This window comes from Danio rerio, chromosome 13, assembly GCF_052040795.2.
Source record: "Danio rerio strain M-AB ecotype USA chromosome 13, GRCz13ab, whole genome shotgun sequence".
NCBI lineage: Eukaryota > Metazoa > Chordata > Actinopteri > Cypriniformes > Danionidae > Danio > Danio rerio.
In genome coordinates this window covers 47,756,613-47,780,828 of record NC_141033.1, presented here as the reverse complement: position 1 = coordinate 47,780,828, position 24,216 = coordinate 47,756,613, and the positions used below count along the sequence as shown (strand labels likewise).

Sequence of the window (24,216 nt, the reverse complement as noted above, 5' to 3'; positions counted from 1 at the left end):
CACACATACTGTACACACACACACACACACATATATATACATCTATTGTCATGCTGGTGGAGCCGGGAGGCGTATTAAAGTTGGCTTTAGTTAACATGCTGCAACACGCTTCTGACAGAAATAAAACAAACAGGGGATATATGAGGAAAAAAGTTTAGTGGAGGGGAATAAAAGTAGAAGTGCACTATACAAAGAGATGCGGGCAGAGCTGGGGGGTGTTTATCCATGCACTCATGCGTAACCCACACACAGACACACACACACATTTAATACAGTGCAAAAGATTAGTGAGTTTGCCTAAAGATTTTCCTTTTTTTTTTTTTTTTACTTATAATATAAACGCTCACCAGCCACTTTATTAGGTACACCTTACTAGCGGGTTGGACCCCTTTTGCCTTCAGAACGGCCTTAATCCTTCATGGCAGAGATTCAACAAGGTACTGGAAATATTCCTCAGGGATTTTGGTACATATTGACATGATAGCATTACAGTTGCTGCTGATTTGTCGACTGCACATACATGATGTAAACCTCCCATTCCACCACATCTCAAAGGTGCTCTTTTGAATTGACATCTGATGACTGTGGAGGCCATTTGAGTACAGTGGATGGGTCCATGCTTGCATGTTTTTGAGGTCAAATTCTGACCCTACCATATGAATGTTGCAGCAAAAATCGAGACTCATCAGACCAGGCAACGTCTTCTGCAGACCTCGGTTGAAATGAGAGATTATTTGAGTTACTGTTGGCTTTCTATCAGCTCAAACCAGTCTTGCCATTCTCCTCTGGCATCAACAAGGCATTTGCAACCACAGAACTGCCGCTCACTGGATAATTTATCTTTTTCGGACCATTCTCTGTAAACTTTAGAGATGGTTTCGTATGAAAATCTTAGTAGATAAGCAGTTTCTGAAATACTTAGACCAGCCCGTCTGTCACCACAACCATGCCACGTTCAAAATCACTTAAATCACCTTACTGATTCTGATGCTCGGTTTAAACTGCAGCAGATCGTCTTGACCATGTCTACATGCCTAAATGCATTGAGTTGCTGCCATGTGATTGGCTGATTAGAAATTTGTGTTAACCAGCAGTTGGAAAATTTTATATTAATTATACCAATATTTAAAGTAATATTTATTATAGTTAGAAAGTAAATCATGAGATTATTATTTTATTATGAATATGATATCTTTCTTTTTATATAGTTGCACAACTACAACAAAACGTTATAAGTGTACATATAACATTGCAGTAATTAGAACCATGTCGTGAACATAATGTACTGTACATTATACACATGTTTGAGTTTTAGTCTACACTTCAGAGAGTGTTTGAAGGTGGTGTGGTGAAAGATCTGACAGGAAAACCAGACTTCATGGTGCTTGTGTTTGTTTTTGCTCATGGTTCTGAGGAAAGCTTGCATTTCCACTCAGTGTTACACAGCTTCTCTCTCTCTCTCTCTTTTACTACTCTCTGCTGTCCATCATTATTCATGGAAAACTTTAAAAAAATAATATTTTAATTAAATTTTATTTTTATATATTTCGATTTTTCATTCATTCATTCGTTTTCTTTTCGGCTTAGTCCCTTTTTCAATCTGGAGTCGCCACAGTGGAATGAACCGCCAACTTATCCAGCATATGTTACGCAGAGGATGGCCTTCCAGCCACAACCCATCACTAGGAAACATCCAAACACACTCATTCACACACATACACTACGGACAAATTAAACTTACCCAATTCTCCTATACCACATGCCTTTAGATTTGTGGGGGAAACCAGAGCACCCGAAGGAAACCTACATCAACAATAGGAGAACATACAAACTCCACACAGTAATGCCAACTGACCAGCCGAGGCTCGAACCAGCGACCTTCTTGCTGTGAGGCGAACATGCTACCTACTTATATTTTTGTTCTATGGATTTATTCTTTATTTACGTTTTATTTATTTTATTTATATTCACATTAAACCTCATTCATTCATTCATTTCAATTGGAAGTGCATCCGCTATGTTAAACATATGCTGGAATAGTTGGCGGTTCATTCCACTGTGGCGACCTCTGAAATAGAGACTAAAGGCTGATTTATACTTCTGCATCGACCGCACACGTATGGTCCGGCGCAGCTTCTGCACGGTTGCATAGCCCTTGCCGTGGCTAACGCCAATGCTGATGCGCACCTCTTGAAAAAAGTAACTATACATCGCAACGACGCATAGTGCAAGCTCTGTGATTGGTCAGCTTGGTAACGCTGACAAGTATGGGCGGTGCTAATAGCCATGAGCCAGATGGAGCATGGAAGTGTCGAGTCACGTCAAGGAGCTCCAGATGGAGACATTTGTTTTGTGTTTACCTTATGATTAAAGTTGTTGCACGTCCGCCGGTTCCCCCATCTGAGTGAGCGAGTTTTAGCTACTTGTACATTAAGGTAGCGGTCATAAAAAACAAAACGCCCTTGAGTAAACTCGACACAGAGGAACATCAAAACCTCATCGCCAGCTAGCCTTTCGAAGTGAAGTTTATTCATAAACTAATTTCGAGAGGATCACGTGCTTATGATTGACACGGCTGTCCCCGAGTCAAGCTAATGTACGAACCACCAATCAGACTATTCCTAACCCAGTATAAATAACCAAACATCTTACCTTTAGTCATCTTCATCTTGAAGAATCCCCCCTTCCACCCCTTCTCCTCCCCTTTTTCTACAGGGCAGCACGGCGGCCCAGTGGCTAGAACTGCGACCTCACAGCAAAAAATGCCTCTGGCTAGGGTATGCACCCAACCGGACAGCATTTTCGTGTGGAGTTCATGTTTTCCCCATGCTTGCGTGGGTTTTACCCGGGTCCTCCGGTTTCCTCCCACACTCCCAAAAACATGAAACTTAAGTAAATCGACTAAACCAAATTAGCTCCAAATTCAATTTTGTCAGCAACACATCACCTTAGCAATCCCTACGCAGCAGGAGGGGGGGATGGGGGGGTTCTCGAGATCTACCCAAGCTCAAACTCCCCTCTCGTTCTGCATCGGGAGGGAGCTCCGGGCTCAAGGATCTCATGAGCTCGGGGCTCTCTCCCGGGACATGCCAAACTAGCTTATTACCAATCATCAGCTAAGTGTGAGCTCTTGAAAGTGTTGTTGCAGAGCAAGAAGTATAAATGCACGACGACGTGCAAGACATGCGCCGTGGGTCATGGCGATCACTCGACGCAGAAGTATAAACCAGCCTTATGCTGAAGGAAATTGAATGTTTCTCTTATGTTCTTGTTTGTTTAACTGTCATAAAAATCTAATAAGTACATCACACGCACACACACACACACACACACACAAAGAAGAAATGCCACACTGCTTTAATAGCAGGAGAGATCTGTCTGTTATTGACGTTGTCAATCGGCCAATCAAAATATTTGACTGAGATGTTTATATTCAGCAGAAGCAGCAGCTGTGGCCTGAATAAGAGCATTTATACTGAAGAATTTATCATTGTGCGGAGAAAACCAGAGACTGGGAACAGAGCGTTATTAGTGCTGTTTGCTGAGGCAGGCATCACTATTACTACTGCACACACCTCAAACAGACATGAATGATATAAGCCTTCTTAAATAGACTTATGCTCGCATTGTTGGATCTGATTTATGATTCTAAAAATAATAAAGCCCAAAACAGAAAAACAGGTGGGCTTGCGTTGAAAGAGAGACTCTGAAATACAGTCAGTGTTGACGTGTTTTGCATGGACAAGCACCACTCCGATATTTCTCAGGAAATGTAAAAATGTAGTTGCATACGTCTCAAATCTCATGAGTGCATGTGTGTGTGTTGCAACGATTAGCTTGTAACAACTATCTCATCTCGGTCTCAATCATTTGCATGTCAAATGAGCAGTGCACTGACACACACACACACATACATACGCACACAAACACACTCGATAAGTATTATCTTATTTTAGACTCATGCAGTGACTGCTGTCTGTGTGTGTGTAAGTGTTTGTGTTAATGCTGACAGAGTGTTTTAAAGCATTGAGATCAACCACACACACACACACACATATTGAGGCCTCACACTCTTAAGATAAGATATGTGATAAGCGCACACACCTTTAACAGACGCCTAAAATATCATTCCTCGTTATGCGCTGATATTTTTCTTGGCTTGTCAGCGAAATACAAAGATTTCAAAGTTATTTACACACACACATATTCTGGCAGATGTTTATGTGTGTGCGTTTGTGTGTGTCTGTGTGTAATCTGACACCAGCATAAGATTTGGTGTTTGTTTTCTCGGCACCTTTGATGAAAACACTAGCAGCTCTCTCTCAAACACTGAGCGTGTGTGGACAGATTCACGCTGTCGCAATCGTAGACACACACACACACACACACACACACACAGGGCTGGGCGCTTTATCTAATATTTACTATACATCTGTGATGTTTTTGTTTCCAAGTGGAAATCAAGCAAAGGCATCTCTGGTTTAGACTTAGTTTCCTTGTTTGTGTGTTTCATTTATTGAACAGATTGAAATCTCTGATTTATCTATTAGTTTGATTCATTATTCAAAAGTGTTCACATTTTTGATATATTTAATTTAATTTGTTTAGTTTTTAATGTAATATTTTTTTCCAGAAAAATGTGTAGCTAGAAATTGCTCTTTATTTTTGTGCATAAATTGCTGTATGTGAATGACAATTATTATTATTATTAGTGGTAATTTACACAATTTTAACATATATTTTGGTTTATTATTATTTTTATATATATATATATATATATATATATATATATATATATATATATATATTTTTTTTTTTTTTTTTTAATATATTTTATATAATATAACTTTGAATATTATTATTATTAGTATTATACACTACCTGACAAAAGTCTTGTCGTCGATTCCAGTTGTAAGAGCAACAAATAATAACTTGACTTCTAGTTGATCATTTGGAAAAGTGGCAGAAGGTTGATTTTTTTCCATGAATCATCTGTTGAGCTGCATTCCAATCATCACAAATACTGCAGAAGACCTATTGGGACCAACATGGCCCCAAGATTCTCACTGAAATCAGTCAAATTTGGTAAAGGAAAAATCAAGATTTGGTGTTACATTCAGTATGGGCACTTGCGAGAGACCTGCAGAGTGGATGGCAACATCAACAGCCTGAGGTATCAAGACATTTGTGCTGCCCATTATATTACAAACCACAGGAGAGGGTGGTTCTCATACTACAGTCTCCACATTAAAGCTGAAAGCAAAGAAGGTCAAGGTGCTCCAGGGTTGGCCAGCCCAGTCACCAGTAATGAACATTATTGAGCATGTCTGGGGTAAGATGAAGAAGGAGGCATTGAAGATGAATCAAAAGAATCTTGATGAACTCCGAAAGTCCTGCAAGAACGCTTTCTTTGCCATCCCAGATGACTTTATCAATAAGTGATTTGAGTCATTGCAGAGATGTGTGGATGCAGTCCTCCAAGCTCATGATGGAGTCAGACACAATAATCATTCTGTTTCCAATGCAGCATGACTTTATATTCTATACTGGACATTATTTCTGTTAAGTGACAAGACTTTTGTCTCAGCAAAGTCAGACCTTACTGTCCTAATTAAATCATTAAAAATCAAGGCATGATCATATTTTTTTTTTTGGTAAAATAAGCGTAATCTAGAGGCTTTGCCTTTCATATAAGCCACTTCTGATACCAAATGATCAACTAGAAGTCAAGTTATTAGTTGTTGTTTCTAAAACTTGGATAGGCAACAAGACTTTTGTCAGGTAGTGTATTGTTATATAATGTATTATATATTGTATGATGAGTTGATGAGTGGTTAAATTTATATTCCTATGTCTGTATGCAGGATTATGGCCAGATCAGATTGATCCTCCAACACTGAAGACGTGCAAAGTGGAAGACGACTTGCGCTGGACAAGTAAGTGAAAAAAAACCCCATCATCATCATACAGTTCATCAATCCTTTTTTTAAATTCCAATCCAAATCCCTCTGATTGTCTTCATTTCATTCTTTCTGATCTTTTTCCCATGCGTCTGTTTAAAAAATCTAACTTTTAGTTGGCATAATTGTTTAGTGGTGCCCTTTCAACTTGCCGACAGTTGAATGCGAGCATTAATCACCATGACATATAGATCATCAAAAACCACAAGCGCACACACTGTCCTGGGATGACTTGTTTAATATGCAGATGTGTGCGTATGTGTGGGTGTGCTGCAGTCATAATGCGTGAATCACAATATTAATGATCCAATCAGAATGCAGCGTTTTTGCAGAGGGCCTGAAACAAACAGAACATAAAAAATGATCCACTTTCACTAAAGCACGCACATGCTTGCATGAACCCAGAAACATCAATAAACATTCCCAATGTGTGAAATACACACACACACACACACCCATGCTTTTGGCACACACATAAACACTCTCACTTGAAAACATGCACACAAACTCTGGCTGCCATGGACACACCACCACATACCTGGTGCTGGCACAGTTTTCCTTCCCCACGGCGACGCTGAATTCCTGCCCTTCCTGTTCCCACAAACCCCAAACATCCAAACCAGCCGAGTCATTTTTACCTCCACCACACATAAACACACACACAAGATTCCCTCTGTCACACCATCCCAGGTGACAATTAACTTATAGCTTTGTTTAATTGCGCTTTGATTGATTTATCGTTACTAATAAGCCTGCAAGGTGTCAGGTGACATGTTTTCAAAGCCCCACATGTCGTCGTAACTCACACGCTGTGATCCGAGAAAAGTATTTGACGTTTATTAAAGTCCAGCTGTTAAATATATTGTCACTCACTGTTTCATTTCGGTCTGTACACACTCAGGAGTTTTTTATGGGAGCGTATTTTCGCATATTTTCTCTCGGCAGACTTAGCTGTATCAAATAGGTTGATCTGTTGGCATGTGGCTTCTTTTCCAAAGCCGTATCACTGTCAAGCTTCGCTGGATAATTGAGGGTTTTCACTCCTACATTTAACTCTGGATGTCATTCGCCAAACCTCACAGTGCTTACGTGGCCAAATAAGAGTTACAAACTCTTTAGTTTAGAGAGATTTGTTTTTGGACTCTCAAATATGAGTCAAATGTGTTGATAAATTTGCTTTAGATTGAATAATGACTCGTCTCCATTAACTTCCACTTCCAATCGATGGTCACTTCCATTGTATCTTTAAACGAGACCCTTTTTACAATATTTAAAATAAGGCCCAATCCCAATTCTACCCCTTAGCCCTTCCACTACCCTCGATTTGGGCATTAACGTGAAGAGGTAGGGGTGTCCCAATTCTCTTTAGCTTGAAGGTGTATGGCTGAGGGGAAGGGCTGGACACCCCTTGAAACTAAGATTTTTCAGGACCACACTAGACTCTCAGAAATAAAGATATGCGGGCTGTTACTGGGGTAGTAACTTTTCAAAAGCTACACATTTGTACCTTAAAGGGTCCATATAGGTACCTCAAAAGTATATATTAGTACCTACAAATTTTAAAAGGAACACTTTTGTACTTTTTAAGTACTAATATGTACCCTTTAGGTATTAATATGGACCTTTAAGGTGCAAATTTGTACCTTTTGAAAAGGTAACACCCCAGTGACAGCCCGCATATCTTTATTTCTGAGAGTGTAGAAAGCAGGGGGTACAAAAATTTGACAGAATACACCACCTACAGCCACATGTTCATTCATTCATTTATTTTCCTTCAGCTTAGTCACTTATTTATCAGTTGCCACAACTATGCATGTTTTACGCATTGGATGCCCTTCCAGCCGAAACACAGTACTGGGAAACTCCCATAAACGCTCTCATTATTTATTTCACCTATAGCGCATGTGTTAGGACTGTTGTGGAAACCGGAGCCCCCAGAGGAAACCCACGCCAACACCAGGAAAACATGCAATGCCAACTGGCCCAAGACTCAAACCAATGACCTTCTTGCTATGAGGTGACAGTGCTAACCACTGAGCCACCAGACCGCCCAGCCAGATCAGCACTTCACATTGATCAATATACAAATTTGAGTATTGACACTGTGGAGATATCGACTGAAATTTCAGAGCAGATTATTGTGGTCTTTCCTCAAAAGAAACAGCTGAGTATAGAAGAGTTTCCCTCATTGCTCTCCACCAATTGATATTAGATTTGTCTTTATCCCTGTGCTGAGGGTTCAGATAGCCCGTGTTTTCTGCAGACTTGCGTGAGTGAAATGTTGTCTCTGAACAGCAATGATCAGGAACGCCTACAGGAATAATGAGATCCAACACTTCTTCGGTTTCATAATAATTGCTTCCGAAAGAACTAAATATCGATTCCTTTCAAACAGCAAAAGCTACTTAATAATTGTGATTTTTGGATCAATGATAATGCATTCGTTTCAACAAATGGATTTCGGAGTCAAAAAGGTCAAAATTCCGCACTGAAAGGAAGGAAAAAAATATTTGAGCAATTCCAGCGTTACTGATGTGACATTTGCAGTAAAAACTCAAAATTATATTGAAACATCTGTTTATATTTTCCTAAAGTACTAACCACAAAGTTATGAGATCAGAAATATATCAATCTGTAAACATTTTTTAGCATTTAAATGAGGAAAATAAGCATGCGTTATGGATGTGACCAAATAAGTCTGCGAGTTTGCAGTATACAACATACTTTGTAGAAATTCTGTGAATTAAACTGCACAACCCAAAAGAAGTAACTCTAATCAAAGGGATAAGAGTTGGCTCACTACCTGACAAAAGTCTTGTCGTCAATCTCAGTTGTAAGAGCAACAAATATTAACTTGACTTCTAGTTGATCATTTGGAAAAGTGGCAGAAGGTAGAGTTTTCAGATGAATCATCTGTTGAGCTGCATCCCAATTTTCACAAATGCTGCAGAAGATCTACTGGAAACCACATAGACCCAAGATTCTCACACAAATCAGTCAAGTTTGGTGAAGGAATTGGCCAGCCCAGTCACCAGATATGAATATTATTGAGCATGTCTGGGGTAAGATGAAGAAGGAGGCATTAAAGATATCATTAAAATCATTAAATATTAATCTAAATACATTGTATTGTTCATATAAACACATATATAATCACACTCTAGAAAACTAGTCAATATGGGCATAACCAAATGTTTTTTTTTTTATTAAAATGTAAGTTACCCTTTTAAACCAACGGTTGGTTTGTCCATATTTGACCCAATATTGATTATGACAACCCAGACTTGTTTAGTGTTTACACACAAAAGTGATACATAACAAAGAAAACAGAAAAAGATAAATAATTCAAATTAATAATACAAATATTTAAATCATAATAAATAGGTGGATTATACAGATCTAAAAAAAATCATTAAATAATAATATAAATACACTGTATTGTTTATAAAATGCATACATAATCACATTCTAAACAACTGGCCAAATATGAACAAACCAAGAATCCAAAGAATCTTGATGAACTCTGGGAGTCCTGCAAGAACGCTTTCTTTGTCATTCCAGATGACTTTATTAATAAGTGATTTGAGTCATTGCAGATATGTGTGGATGCAGTCCTCCAAGCTCATGGTAGTCATGCACAGTATTCATTCTGTTTCCACTGCATCATGACTTTATATTCTATACTGGACATTATTTATGTTAAATGACAAGACTTTTATCAAAGCAAGTCAGACCTTACTGTCCTAATGAAATAGTTCAAAATCAAGGCATGATCATATTTTATTTTGGAGAGGCCTTTGCCTTTCATATGAGCCACTTCTGATACCAAATGATCAACTAGAAGTCAAGTTATTATTTGTTGTTCCTAAAACTTGGATGAACGACAAGACTATTGTCACGTAGTATAGAATAAAACTTCATTTTCGATAATTACTCGGCGGTTCATTCCGCTGTGGCGACCCCAGATTAATAAAGGGACCAAGCCGAAAAGAACATGAATGAATAAATAACTCCATTATGGATGTGAAATTGCCACTTGTTTGACTTTGATAAAATCAAATATAATAGTTTTAAAACATTGACAGACATATTTACATGACTGTAAAACACAAGCCTACACAAAAAAGACTTCCTGATCTTTTTACGAACGTGTCTGTCTGAAAGGACCTGATTTGTAAATCTGCAGTACAGTATCAGATGTTTGTGAATGGTAACCCGAGCCGTCCTGATGTATGAGAGGCAGCGCGGCACATGTTGGAGATGAGCTGGTTTGCATGCGACGTGCCGTGTTGTCTTATGGACTACAGCTCTAACATAAACACACAAGATCTACATGTTTGCCCGCGTCTCAGGTTCTCTGGCTGTCAGAGCGATATGCCATTACCTTCAGTTATCATCTATCAACATCCAGTGCAAACATTTAGCCCTTTCAGCTGCACTTTTCTGCCTGCTTCTACAACCAGCAGTTTAACATTTGGAAAACAAGGCTATAATTTATTGGACTGCATTAGATTACCTTGTTGTATGGTGACCCGAGTAGTATTTGCATGTTTAAGTCATGCTTTAAATAAAAGCAAAGCAACGATACAAATATTTAAATGACAATAATGTAATAAATAGGCACATTATACAGATCTAAAAATCAGTAAGCAATAATAATATACAGTAAATAATTTATTATGCTCTAGAAAATTGGTCAAATATGGACAAATACATTGTTGGATTAATTTTTTTCAATAAGTGTAAGTTACACTTTTTAAACCAGTGGTTGGTTTGTCCATATTTGACCCAATATTGGATGCTTACAACCATTCATTTTAATTTAAATAATTATAAATGTTATAAAAAAAGATAAATAAGTTAAACTTTTTAACCTAGTGGTTGGTTTGTCCATATTTGACCCAATATTGTAGTCTGACAACCAAAAATTGTTTTAGAGTATAATACAAAAAAAAACTGTTAAATAAGGTTTATCAAAAAAAAAAAAAAAAAACAATAATGCAGGTATTTAAAAACCAATAATAAATATAAAAAGAAAGTTACAATTTTTAACCCAATGGTTGGTTCATCCATATTTGACCTCTATATTGGATTATGACAACCAATACATTTTTAAAAGCATGTACACAAATGTAATAGATAAAATAAAACTGAAAAAAATAAATAATTAAAATGCATAATACAAATATTTAAATAATAATAAATAGGTGGATTGTACTGATCTAAAATCATTAAATATTAATCTAAATACATTGTATTTTTCATATAAACACATATATAATCACACTCTAGAAAACTAGTCAATATGGGCATAACCAAATGTTGGGTTATTTTTTTTTTTTTATTATTAAAATGTAAGTTACCCTTTTAACCCAATGGTTGGTTTGTCCATATTTGACCCAATATTGATTATGACAACCCAGACTTGTTTAGTGTGTACACACAAAAGTGATACATAACAAAGAAAACAGAAAAAGATAAATAATTCAAATTAATAATAAAAATATTTAAATCATAATAAATAGGTGGATTATACAGATCTAAAAAAAAATCATTAAATAATAATATAAATACACTGTATTGTTTATAAAATGCATACATAATCACATTCTAGACAACTGGCCAAATATGAACAAACCCAGTGTTGGGTTACATTTATGATACACAAATGTAATACATAAAACACAAAACTAATAAATAAGGTTTACTGACAAAATAACAATAATATAAAAATTAAAATACTTAAAAATAAATAAATAAATAAATAAATAAATAAATTTAAAGTTAAAAAGTTAACCCAATAGTTTCAATGTCCATATATTACCTACTATTGGATTATGATAACCCAGAATTTGTTAGTGTACACATAAATGTAATACAGAAAAATAAAACTGAAAACATTTAAAGAATACAAATATTTTAATAATAATAATTGAATAATAATTATAATTGGTAATTCCATAAGTCCATTTGACAGCACTTGTTAACATAAACTAATATTTAAAACATGTTGGGTTGTTTTAACCCAACCTTGAGTCAAATATGGACCAACTAAAATATATAATATTCATATATCCACAAAAGAAATGTAAAATAGTAAGATAATCTTTGGACTTTTTTTCTCTGTTTTTCAAATGTAGCATTTTCATAATTATTTTGCAACACAAGCCTAGTCACCAGTCATTTTTTTTAGCATTTATAAAGTACAGGTTGTTAAAACAGCTTTACATGCCATACAGAAATCTGGTATATAGTCATATATGAACATATACAGCAGGGAAAATAGGTATTGAACACATCCTCATTTGTCTCAGAAAACATATTTCTAAAGGTGCTGTTGACTTGAAATGTTCACCCGATGTTGGTAACAACCAAAGAAATCCATATATACAAAGAAAACAAATCTAATTAGTTTACAAATGAAGTTATGTGAAATAAAATGAGACGACACAGGAAAAAAGTATTGAACACATGAAGAAAGGGAGATGTAGAAATGCAGGAAAGCCCAAACAACAGCTGAAATTTCTCAGTTGTTCTTTAGCAACCCTCTGCCCTTCCTCAGTGTAAATGAATATTAGCTGCTCCAGACCAGCAGCTACATTAGCAGGATGATTTCAGCAACACAATGATCCAAAACACATCCAAGGAAACTCTCAAATGCTTTCAGAGAAAGAAAATCAAGCTGTAAAATGGCCTAGCCAAACACCTAACTTAAATCCAATAGAGAATACAAATTAAAGCTCAGATTTGATAGACGAGACCCACAGAAACATCAAGATTTTTACACTCTGTTGAAGTCTGAATAAAATCACACCTGAGCAATGCATGTGACTTCATTCTCCATATGAGAGGCGTCTTTAAGCTGCCTTCACACACAAAAAAAAACCTTTTATATAAAGTATCAGCGATGATTCAGTTCAATTCATGAATGTCAAATGTCGAAGGATGTGATTCAGTTCTACTGAGTAAAAACGCCACTACATGGCACAGTCAACCCCATCTACATCTAGTGATTGTTTGGTTGGTTCCTGTGGGTTTGTGTCACCAGTTGAGCATAAAACCACATAGTAGAAACTCAAACCATGAACAAGTAAGCCACTCTGCAACCGAATCCACACACTCGTATGATAGTTTGATATGTGGCATTTTCAATATCCTGCATTCTGAAGCAAATAAACGGGATTTGATTAGATTATATAGAGTATCAAGTATGAATATTTCAGTCTTCATGTCTCTGTGTGTCTTTTTCCATGGCGGCCACAGGATTTGCCTGGTCCAGGTGTAATCCATCTGTTTTTGCATTGCCATTTTACAGGTGAGGGCCGAGATTTGCATCCTCACCAGAAGCCTGATCCCACACACAAACACGCACAATTCCTGCCGACTAGCTACTGCTTGCTCTTCTGTTAACAAACAAAATCAGTTTCTACAGCAGGCAAATGAGGCAAACCTCTGTAGTGAAGCTGGTTACACGCTTGACTGTGGGCTAGTGGATCACGGAGAACTGAACTGATCGCTCAGGTGCACAAAAACACAAACTCTGTCTGGGCGAGCCGTTGGGGGCTTTGACTCTTTAATTCCATCTGGGGGGGAAACAAGTGCTTTACTGCTAGTTTAGTTAGAAGTATGTGTTCACACTTCAGATTAGTCATCAACAAATGTAAAATATGGCTAAATATGTGTCATTTTTTTCCAGAGAAGTTTTTATTTACGACTAATATTGCTTCTGCAAAAACAGAAGATACATTTAAGCATTTAATGATAACACTTTACACACTCAGCAATGGATTAAAGTTGGTTTAAAACATCAATAAATACCCTTTTAAAAAGCTGAACCCATATGTTTGGTTTGCTCTTTTTCTGGCAAACATATCATAACATTTAGTTAATGTTTTTTTCATTAAATAATAAAAGCTGTATATGTATTGTTTATTGTCAGGTCATGTGGCCGATAGATGGCTTAGATAGAACGATATATAGAACGAAATATGGATGGATGGATGGATGGATGGATGGATGGATGGATGAATGGATGGATGGATGGAAGAATATATAGAACAATGTATAGAACTAGATAGATAGATAGATAGATAGATAGATAGATAGATAGATAGATAGATAGATAGATAGATAGATAGATAGATAGATGGATAGATGGATGGATGGATGGATGGATGGATGGATGGATGGATGGATGGATGGATGGATGGAAGAATATATAGAACAATGTATAGAACTAGATAGATAGATAGATAGATAGATAGATAGATAGATATATAGATGGATGGATGGATGGATGGATGGATGGATATATAGAACGATATAGATAGATAATATAATATATAGAACAAGATGGATGGATGGATGGATGGATGGATGGATGGATGGAAAAATATATAGAACAGATAGATAGATAGATAGATAGATAGATAGATAGATAGATAGATAGATAGATAGATAGATAGATAGATAGATAGATAGATAGATAGATGGATGGATGGATGGATGGATGGATGGATGGATGGATGGATGGATGGATGGATGGATGGATGGATGGATGGATGGATGGATGGAAGAATATATAGAACAATGTATAGAACTAGATAGATAGATTGGATGGATGGATGGATGGATAGAACGATATATAGAGCGAGATAAATAGATAGATCATAATATTTATGGTAATTAGTATTTCATTAAAATTGATTGTTGTTGTTTTTTTTTAAATAGAGGAATTTCCTACTTTAAATAAGTTGTCAGTAATATCAAACCATTTTTTATTGGGAAAATGTCACGTAAATATGGATCATGTGTGAGGAGAAAATAGTAATTCTCTTCAGCTGTGGTCTTCAAAAGCGAGCCAGAATTGAGTTATTACTTTATTTATATTTTATTAGTTAATAAATGAATTAAAAAATAAAAATTATAAATAATGTCAAAACACTAATATGCCACTACAGCTGTCATTGGCCAGGGATTTTGTTAATAAGAATTAAAACACAGAAAACTGTAGTGTCATTAATATCCTGTGATGCACTAGAGGGCGACACTGAGTCTGAATGAGAGGCTAATGAGAGTAAACAACATCTACAGTTTGGGTGTTATATCTGCTTCGCAGCTGTTTCTCCACTCATTTGTCAGATTTCCGCTTTGAGTAATTAATCTCATATGGTGTGTATGTGTGACTGTCTGTGTCTGTGTGTGTGCTCAAATAAAACTGTTGAGTCTGGCACAACTTCATGGCCATTTCACTTGAATCAACAGCAGACTGAAATCTAGATTCCGGCCCCCCAAAATGAGTAAAAGAGAACGTCAACACCCCTCAGACAGAAAACTAGAGCATGTTCTGTGTAAAGAGAGAGGAAATTGAAATGGAGCTGTGTGTTTTTCTCTCCCTTTCTCTGTTGCTGTGTGTGCAAATGGACTCGGTGCCCCAGACAAATGCTGGGAGAGACTTTTAAACAAGTCAATGGCACGCAAAGCAAAAAGACGGCATTTTTTCTCCCTCAGGCGCTGGCATGCCAAAGCCTGCTCCAGTATCCCAGCAGCCCCTGCTCTCACACGTGGGCAGTAACTTAAGCAGAAAAATAAAGAGTTTGTGTTAGTTCGCAGGTGCACAGACGCACACTGTACACCTGTTATCATGACGCATGTGAAGAGTAAATCATAATAAGTGAGAAAAGGCCAGACGTTATCGTCCTCCACTGCTTCATAATGTTACATTTACAGTTATCGGCTGATTACGTGGAGTATGGAGACACTAGGTGGCGCTAGTTTAGTGTGGCCGCAGGGCTCTGTGGCAGTAGTTCATCTGATGGCGATTTTAACACTATATTTATAGACTAAACAAAAGTGTCGCTTGTTTAATTTATGTATTTAAAATGATTTGAAACGACACAGTTCTTCAGTTTTTGGCAGGACAACTTAATTGTTTTATGTTCAGTCTACTGAAATTTGAAAAAAAAGTAAATAAATAAAAAGACTGTTATCCTAATCAGGTGGCTCAGTGGTTAGCTCTGTCGCCTCTCAGCAAGAAGGTCGCTGGTTCGAGCTGGGTCAGTGGCATTTCTGTGTGGAGTTTGCATGAATTTAGCAAGCCAAATTGTCTATTGTGAATGAGAGTGTATGGGTGTTTCCCAGTAATGGGTTGCTGCTGAAAGGGCATCCACTACTTAAACATATGCTGGATAAATTGGAGGTTCATTCCGCTGTGGCGGCTTCTGACTAATAAAGGGACTAAGCCAAAAAGAAAATGAATGAATTTGGCCGTAGTGTATGTGTGTGAATGAGTGTGTATGGGTGTTTCCCAGTACTGGGATGCAGCTGGAAGGGCATCCACTGCGTAAAACATATACTGAATAAGTTGGCGGTTCATTCCGCTGTGGGTACCTTTGGTTGATAAATAAAGAGACTAAGCCGAAGGAAAATGAAGAGTTATGTTAATTTATGAGTGTTGGAAAACATGAAGGAACTGTGTGGAATGAAGCATTCTTTACAGCATATAATATAATGTTAATATAATATTCTAATATACATAATTTTTTTAATAACTTATTATTATAATATAATTATTATAAAAAGTTTTTCATTAATATTTACATTAATTAAAATAATTCGACTTTTTTGTGTGTTATTTGCTAAAGCTATATTTATTTCATATTTTTTTTAATTTCAGTCTTGATTTTTTAAAAATGACTGAAATGATTAAAGATGTAAACGTTATCTAGTAATCTTGGAGAACTTGGTAATTATTTGGCCTAACAATGTGGAATCTTGTATTTAGTTTTATTAAGGTACACTTTAGTATTTTTAGATCCTCGGGGTTTTTTTTATTAGTTTTGTTTATGGTTTTATTTTTTTATATTTTTGTGTATTTCTGGGTTTGGACAAATATATATATAGTTAAAGTCAGAATTATTAGCCCCCCTTTTATTTATTTATTTTTTTTATATTTCCCAAATGATGTTTAACAGAGCAAGGACATTTTCTGAAAAAATTCTGGCATCTCTCTGTTAAATAGAAATCGGGGAAAAAAAAACAGGGGGCTAATAATTCTGACCTCAACTGTGTGTGTGTGTGTTTGTGTATATATATATATATATATATATATATATATATATATATATATATATATATATATATATATATATATATATATATATATGTCAAAGACAATTATTAGCCCAAGTTCAAATTTCCCAAGTTTTGTTAAAGGGAGATTTTTTATCTCAGTTTTATCAGTTTTTTATTTCTTTTGTCTTTACCATGATGTCAGCACATAGTATTTTAAGTTAGTTTGACTACATTATATGTTATGTTACGTTAACTTTAGTTATATAAATATTAATTCATTCATTTTCCTATTCATTCATTTTCCTTCGGCTTAGTCCCTTTATTCATCAGGGGTCACCACAGCGGAATGAACCGCCAACTTATCCAGCAAATGTTTTAGACGACGAATGCCCTTCCAGCTGCAACCCAGTACTGCGAATACATCCATTCAGTTCACCTATAGTGCATGTGTTTGGACTGTGGGGGAAACCGGAGCACCCGGAGGAAACCCACACCAACACGGGGAGAACATGCAAACTCCACACAGAAATGCCAACTGACCCAGCCGGGACTTGAACTAGCGACCTTCTTGCTGTGAGGCGACAGTGCTAACCACTGAGCCACCGGGCTGCTATATACATATTATAAATATTATTTAAAATGGGTTAATTATAAAATGTTTTTATTTTATATAAATATCATTTACAATTATTTCTGTAAGTAGTTATTTACTTTGTTTAATTTGGTTATTATTAATATTGTTATTATTATCATTCATTCACTCATTTTCCTTCGGCTTAGTCCGATTTGTCAGGAGTTGCCTGTTATTATTAATAAATTTAAAATGTATTAATAATAACAGTTTATTAAATAATTTTTAAGAAGCATGAAAATGTGACTCTAAAAATGGATCTTGTGAGCATGTCTTACTCTACTCACACTCTTATCCTCTTTATATCGTCTAAAATATTCAAGTCTGGCTTTGTTTGTGTGTTTCAGGTACAGATCTGTTCCAGCAGAGGACGTCTTTCCCGTCTCTGTCTCCACTAACAGCGCCTCGTTTCTCTGACTCGCACATGCATTATCCGAGCCACTTCACATACTCCGCCAACCCGTCCAGCACTGGCATCGGGGGACTGAGTGTGGCCGGTATGCCCACCTCCAGCCGCTACCACACCTACCTGCCCCCTCCCTACCCGGGCAACCAAAACCAGAACTCCCACTTCCAGACCAACTCCTCGCCATATCATCTGTACTACGGCACCGGCTCCGGATCCTACCAGTTTTCCATGATCCCGACCGGCGGCTCTGGATCAGGGGGCGACCGATCACCCACCAGAATGCTGACGTCCTGTACAGCTGCTGGCGGAGCGGCAGGAAACACCGGAAACAACAACCTGATCAATGCCAACCTCGGGAACCAAAGCGATGGAGTTGATGCTGACGGAAGTCATAGTAATTCACCAACAGCCATGAGCGCGTCCACACGCATAGATGAGTCTGTCTGGAGGCCGTACTAAGATTTAGAAAAACACAAGACTGGTCAGAGTTAAGAGAAGAGGTGAAACGTCTTGCATGATCATTTTTTTAGCTTTCTTCATCATCCTGTGATCAAATGACCAGAAGAGTTGCGCATGATGCACACAAAAAAATGGACCTCCGATTAAGGTGTATATAGAAAGAGTACAAAATTATGCTTTAACAAAATAATAAGGCATCTCATAGTAATATATCAGCATTTTTTTTTACTTAAAAAGCTGAACGACCAAAGAAATGAAAGAAGAACCAAAAAAATTATAATAAAGCAGGCGCTTTTTCATGGATTTATTTGCAAACATTTGCCTTATGATCATTTGTGTGAGCCGAACACTTCAGCAAGGGCTTCACAGAGCTGCAGGACTGTGGGACTTTTATTGTGTAAATATAGCACACATTCATAATAATGCTAAGCAGCAGTGTCGCCCACAAGTTTCAGGTACTTTCCATAATTTTCTGAACGACAAATGGTGAGATGTTGTGAACTTGTAATAACTCTCGTTGGTGGGTCATTGTGAGGAGGGATTTTCATTTTAAAAACTATTTTGGGGTGAATGTCACATTCTGTCAGCATATCCAGATCATATTTAAAGAGATAGTTCACACAAAATGGAATATTTATTCACACTCATGTGCTTTTACACCTTTATGAGTTTCTTCTGTTGAACACAAATTAAGATGCTTTGAAGAATGCTTAAAACCTGTAACCATTGACTTCCATTGGAGAAATAAATATTATGGAAGTCAATGGTTACTGGTTTTTGGCGTTCCTGAAATAGCTGAAACCCTGTAACCATTGACATCCATAGTAGGAAAAACAAATATTAGGAAAGTCAATGGTTACTGGTTTTCGGTTTTCCTAAAATAGCCGAAAACCTGTAACCATTAACTTCCATAGAAGGAATAACAAATATTACACTGGTTTTCCAAAAATAGCCAAAATCATGTAACCATTAACTTTTCAGCTTTCCTAAAATAGCCTCAACCCTGTAACCATTGACTTTTTTAGTAGGAAAAACAAATATTAGGAAAGTCAATGGTTACTGTTTTTTGGCTTTCTTAAAATAGCTGAAAACCTGTAACCATTGACTTCTATAGTACCTAAAACACATATTATGGAAGTCAATGGTCACTGGTTTTTGGCCTTCCTGAAATAGCCGAAAACCTGTAACCATTGACTTCCATAGTAGAAAAAACAAATATTATGAAAGTCAATGGTTACTGGTTTTCGGCTTTCCTAAAATAGCTGAAAACCTGTAACCATTGACTTTCATAGTAGGAAAAACAAATATTACACTGGTTTTCGGTTTTTCTAAAACAGCCAAAATCGTGTAACCATTAACTTTTTGGCTTTCCTAAAATAGCCGAAAACCTGTAACCATTGATTTCCATAGTAGGGAAAAAAAAACTTTCTTCGAAATATCTGCTTTCAGGGTCAGCCAAGAAAAAGAAACTAATAAAGTTTTGAAGCAAGTGAAGGGTTAGTAAATGACAGAATTTCAGCTTTGGATGAATTATCGCTTTAACCACAAATCAAATTAGATTTTGACATCATTTTCATCAAAATTAAGCAAATTTGGCTTTTAAGTTCTCATATTGTTATGCAAAAAACATTTGTTGTTAATGTAATATGAAAGAAATGATCAATTAAGTCATGCACAGAAACACAGGGATCATTTTCTGTATGCAAAAAAGTATTTTAGATGTCTTGATGTGGAGCTGAAATGTGATCTGGACGGGCTTTTGTGAGATTCACCCTTTGCAGTAAATATGTAGAGTGAACCTACTCTATAATCTAAAGGCAGGCAGCCGGTTTTTTATTATTTTTTAATATGATTTCTTGCTTCACGCCAAAATCACAAACAATTAACTTGCCTTTGAACATGTGGAGAACATGTTTGTTTGTTTTGAATTAGTTTTAGAGTATTTTTTTCCTCAGTGTTGATCGCTTTTGTTTTGACTTTGCAGTTTCTTCGAGCGATTGTGCTTAGTTTTGTGGTTTGTGTATTTCGTTTTAAACATTTTATAATTTATTTGAGCCAAAATGGATCATTCCTACTTCCAGGTCGTTTTAAACATTTCACATTTGATTTATTTCTCTCTTTCTCTTCTATTCTTCCTAATATTTCTTTTAATATAAAATTGGAAGTTGTGCTACTGTAATATATTCTCTCTAAATTATACAAAACTAATTTTAAGGTAATATTATCTGTGTGTTTTTTTCGTCCTTCTTCTCCAAATGCAGCTTTAATGCACTAAAAATGTTTATTTAAGAGGTTGTATGTCACATAATGGAGACGTTCTTGCCAGATTGAGTTCCACATGCTATTTAGCCACATCGCCGAAGAGTCATCTAATGTGTGAATAAGATGTTGCTCTAAGCACCTACATTATGTGTCTATTTTTTCCTACCTTGTTCTTGCCATGACTGAAATCGGAGATTATAATTGAGCATGTTTGAAAGGAGATCGCCTTCGATTATTTGAATAACAAAACCATGCACAAGCTCATACAAGGAGGGTAAAGTGGCCATCACACACACACACATTCACGTAACAGGTGTAAGTGAATATTTCAGCTCATAACCCAGAGGTTTTTTCCCATGCTCACACCTGCTGTCTTCACCCGAGGCCAAAAAGAGCAAAGGAAACGGGTAGAAAGATGGATGAAGAGAGAAGGATCTGCTTTCTTGATCACTGGTCATCCTTCAGGCCTTGTTATCTAAGCAGAAGTGCCCGTGTTCAGCTTGATTCACTGCCGCTTTGATGCCTTTATGGGACTGCTGATTTTCCTTCCCATTGTGCCTCTCCTTGATTATTGCCTGGGGATACAGGAAAATTGTGAGCTGGGTTAGTTACAGACTCCTGCGAGGAACTCTGGGTAATCGAAAACCTCTCGGTAATGTGGTACCGGAAACATTCGCTTCTACAGAATGGCGATCTATGCGTCAACGTAATTGCTGTATTTTTACCAGTCATTATTATGTCGAGAGTTTGTTGTGACTCCAAATGAATCAGATCAGCCTAAAACAAGACCAAAATTGTGTTTATCTCCAAAGATTTGTTTTTAGATGTGTGTTGCATTAAATCCAACCCAGCGGGCTCCTTGATGATAAACCGACATAAAAAACATGTCAAAAATGCGAATTGAATTGATGTCAGTCGATTACCCTGATGTAAAAAAGACGTCAAACTGACATCTAATATTGGCGTCAAAAATGCAAATTGATTTGATATCAGTCGACTATGTTGATGTAAAGAAGACGTCAAATTGACATCTAATATTGGTGTCAAAAATGCTAATTGATATCAGTTGACTGTCTTGATTTAAAAAAAGACGTCAAACTGACATCTAATATTGGCGTCAAAAAACACGTCAAAAATGCAAATTGATTTGATATCAGTCGACTATGTTGATGTAAAAAAGACGTCAAATTGACATCTAATATTGGTGTCAAAAAACTCGTCATAAAAGTTAATTGATTTAATATTGGTCAACTACCTTGATGTAAAAAAGACATCAAATCGACATCTAATATTGGCGTCAAAAAACACGTCAAAAATACAAATTGATTTGATATCAGTCGACTATGTTGATGTAAAAAAGACGTCAAATTGACATCTAATATTGGTGTCAAAAAACTCGTCATAAAAGTTAATTGATTTAATATCAGTCAACTACCTTGATGTAAAAAAGACATCAAATCGACATCTAATATTGGCGTCAAAAACACGTCAAAAATACAAATTGATTTGATGTCAGTCGATTACATTGATGTAAAAAAGATGTCAAATTGCCATCTAACATTGGCGCAAAAAATGCTAATTGATTTGATATCAGTTGACTGTCTTGATGTAAAAAAGACGTCAAATTGTCATCTAATATTAGCGTCAAAATGTGAATTGATTTTATATGTGGACTACCTTGATGTAAAAAAGACATCAAATCGACATCTAATATTGGCGTCAAAAACACAAATTGATTTGATGTCAGTCGACTACCTTGATGTAAAAAAGACGTCAAATTGACATCTAATATTGGTGTCAAAAACACAACAAAAATGTGAATTGATTTGAAGTCAGTCAATTATATTGATTTAAAAAAAGACGTCAAATTGACATCTAACATTGGCGTCAAAATTGCAAATTGATTTTATATGTGGACTACCTTGATGTAAAAAATACATCAAATTGACATCTAAAATTGACGTCAAAAAACCTGTCATAACTGTGAATGATTTGATATCGGTCAACTACCTTGATGTAAAAAAAAAGTGTCAAATCGACATCTAATATTGGCATCAAAAATTAAAATTGATGTCAGTCGACTACCTTGATGTAAAAAAGACGTCAAATTGACATCTAATATTGGCATCTAAAAAACGCATTGATTACAGGCCTGCTCTTTAACCGATTTTTAATAGATGTCAATTAGATGTCATTTTAACATCAAGGAAGTTTACAAACATTATATGGATACAAACTCTGGATTTTAAGCTTTCAGATTAAAAATGTTTATATATTATAATACTTTTTAAGTCATTATGTTGGTGGTCAAAAGAGCATCAATGTTTTGATGTCAAATAGACGTCAAGGTTGTGGCGTTTTATCGATTTGCATTTTTCGACGTGTTTGTCTTTTTTTTCACAGCCCGCTGGAATGGCTGTGTTCCAAAACCTACACTCTTAAAATAAAGGCTCTGTATCGGTACATTTGATCCTAAATTCAATTCTTTAGATTATTTGAATGTTCACTATAAAGAATAAATCATTTAGAAATGGCCTTTCTTTAAGAGTGAATCTTTAATCTCAACCTGTAGGTTTCTTGTCATGTAAAGCATTCTAAGTACAGTCATCTATTGCCTGTGTAGGTATTAATGTAGCCCAAATGTTGCCAGTGAAGTGAGTATCACTGAAGGCCGCGAGTCTGTGATGTTTAAGATTATATGCAAAGAGCTAAAAAAGTAAAGCACAACACACTCCTGTAGAACAAACTGTCTTTTCCACTTGTTGTATGTTTGTATTTTTGGTTCTGCGATATGCTCTTTTGTTTCTTCGTTGTGTGCTAATGATGTAGTTTTTTATTCATTTAATAAAAAAAGAAGAACAAGATTTGCTGGTGATTTTTTTATTTCACTTAATTGTTTGTGTTTTCGTAATTCAGACATTATTTTCGTAATGCAGTGTAGGAGGACTAACAGTTTTATCCCAAATAACCCTCCCTTTGTCTTAGAATGGGCTATATGAACAGCTAGTGTTTTACAGCCAATGATGAACTTCCGGTGAAGCTTGTGACTATTTACGATTTCATAATGTTCCTTTTACAGCATCGATGTTGTGATGCAATTCAAATATAATCAGTTAAATAGACTAAGCATCCAGCGGTTCATTCCGCTGTGGCGACCCAGAATTAATAAAGGGACTAAGCCGACAAGAAAATGAATGAATGAGACTAAGCATCCATTTTGGTTGGCTAATGCAGAAATTCCATTGAAAATGCTGGGGTAAAATTAATTTCTGTATTTTAAAGACATGGAACAAAAAATATATATAATTTAGCACAGTGCTTCTGGTTTGGTCTGATACAAACTTTATATCGTATCTCAGCCAGGCAGTAAAGATCGTTGTTTTTCAAACAAATCAGATCTTTAATTCCGCGACTTTGTATGG

General features: G+C 36.1%; 1 protein-coding gene across 27 annotated transcripts in view; it reads left to right on the top strand.

Annotated features, from left to right (window-relative positions):
• Positions 1-23,658, top strand: part of runx3 (RUNX family transcription factor 3) — a 269,502-nt gene extending 245,844 nt beyond the window's left edge. For 19 of the 27 annotated variants that reach the window (XM_087278441.1, XM_087278440.1, XM_087278450.1 and 16 more), the window contains 2 exons: positions 5,865-5,936; positions 18,012-23,658. In XM_087278441.1, coding sequence (XP_087134567.1) covers positions 5,865-5,936; positions 18,012-18,532 — 593 coding nt within the window. In that variant the 3' untranslated portion in view covers positions 18,533-23,658. 27 annotated transcript variants of the gene reach the window in all.
• The last annotated feature ends 558 nt before the right edge of the window (positions 23,659-24,216 follow it).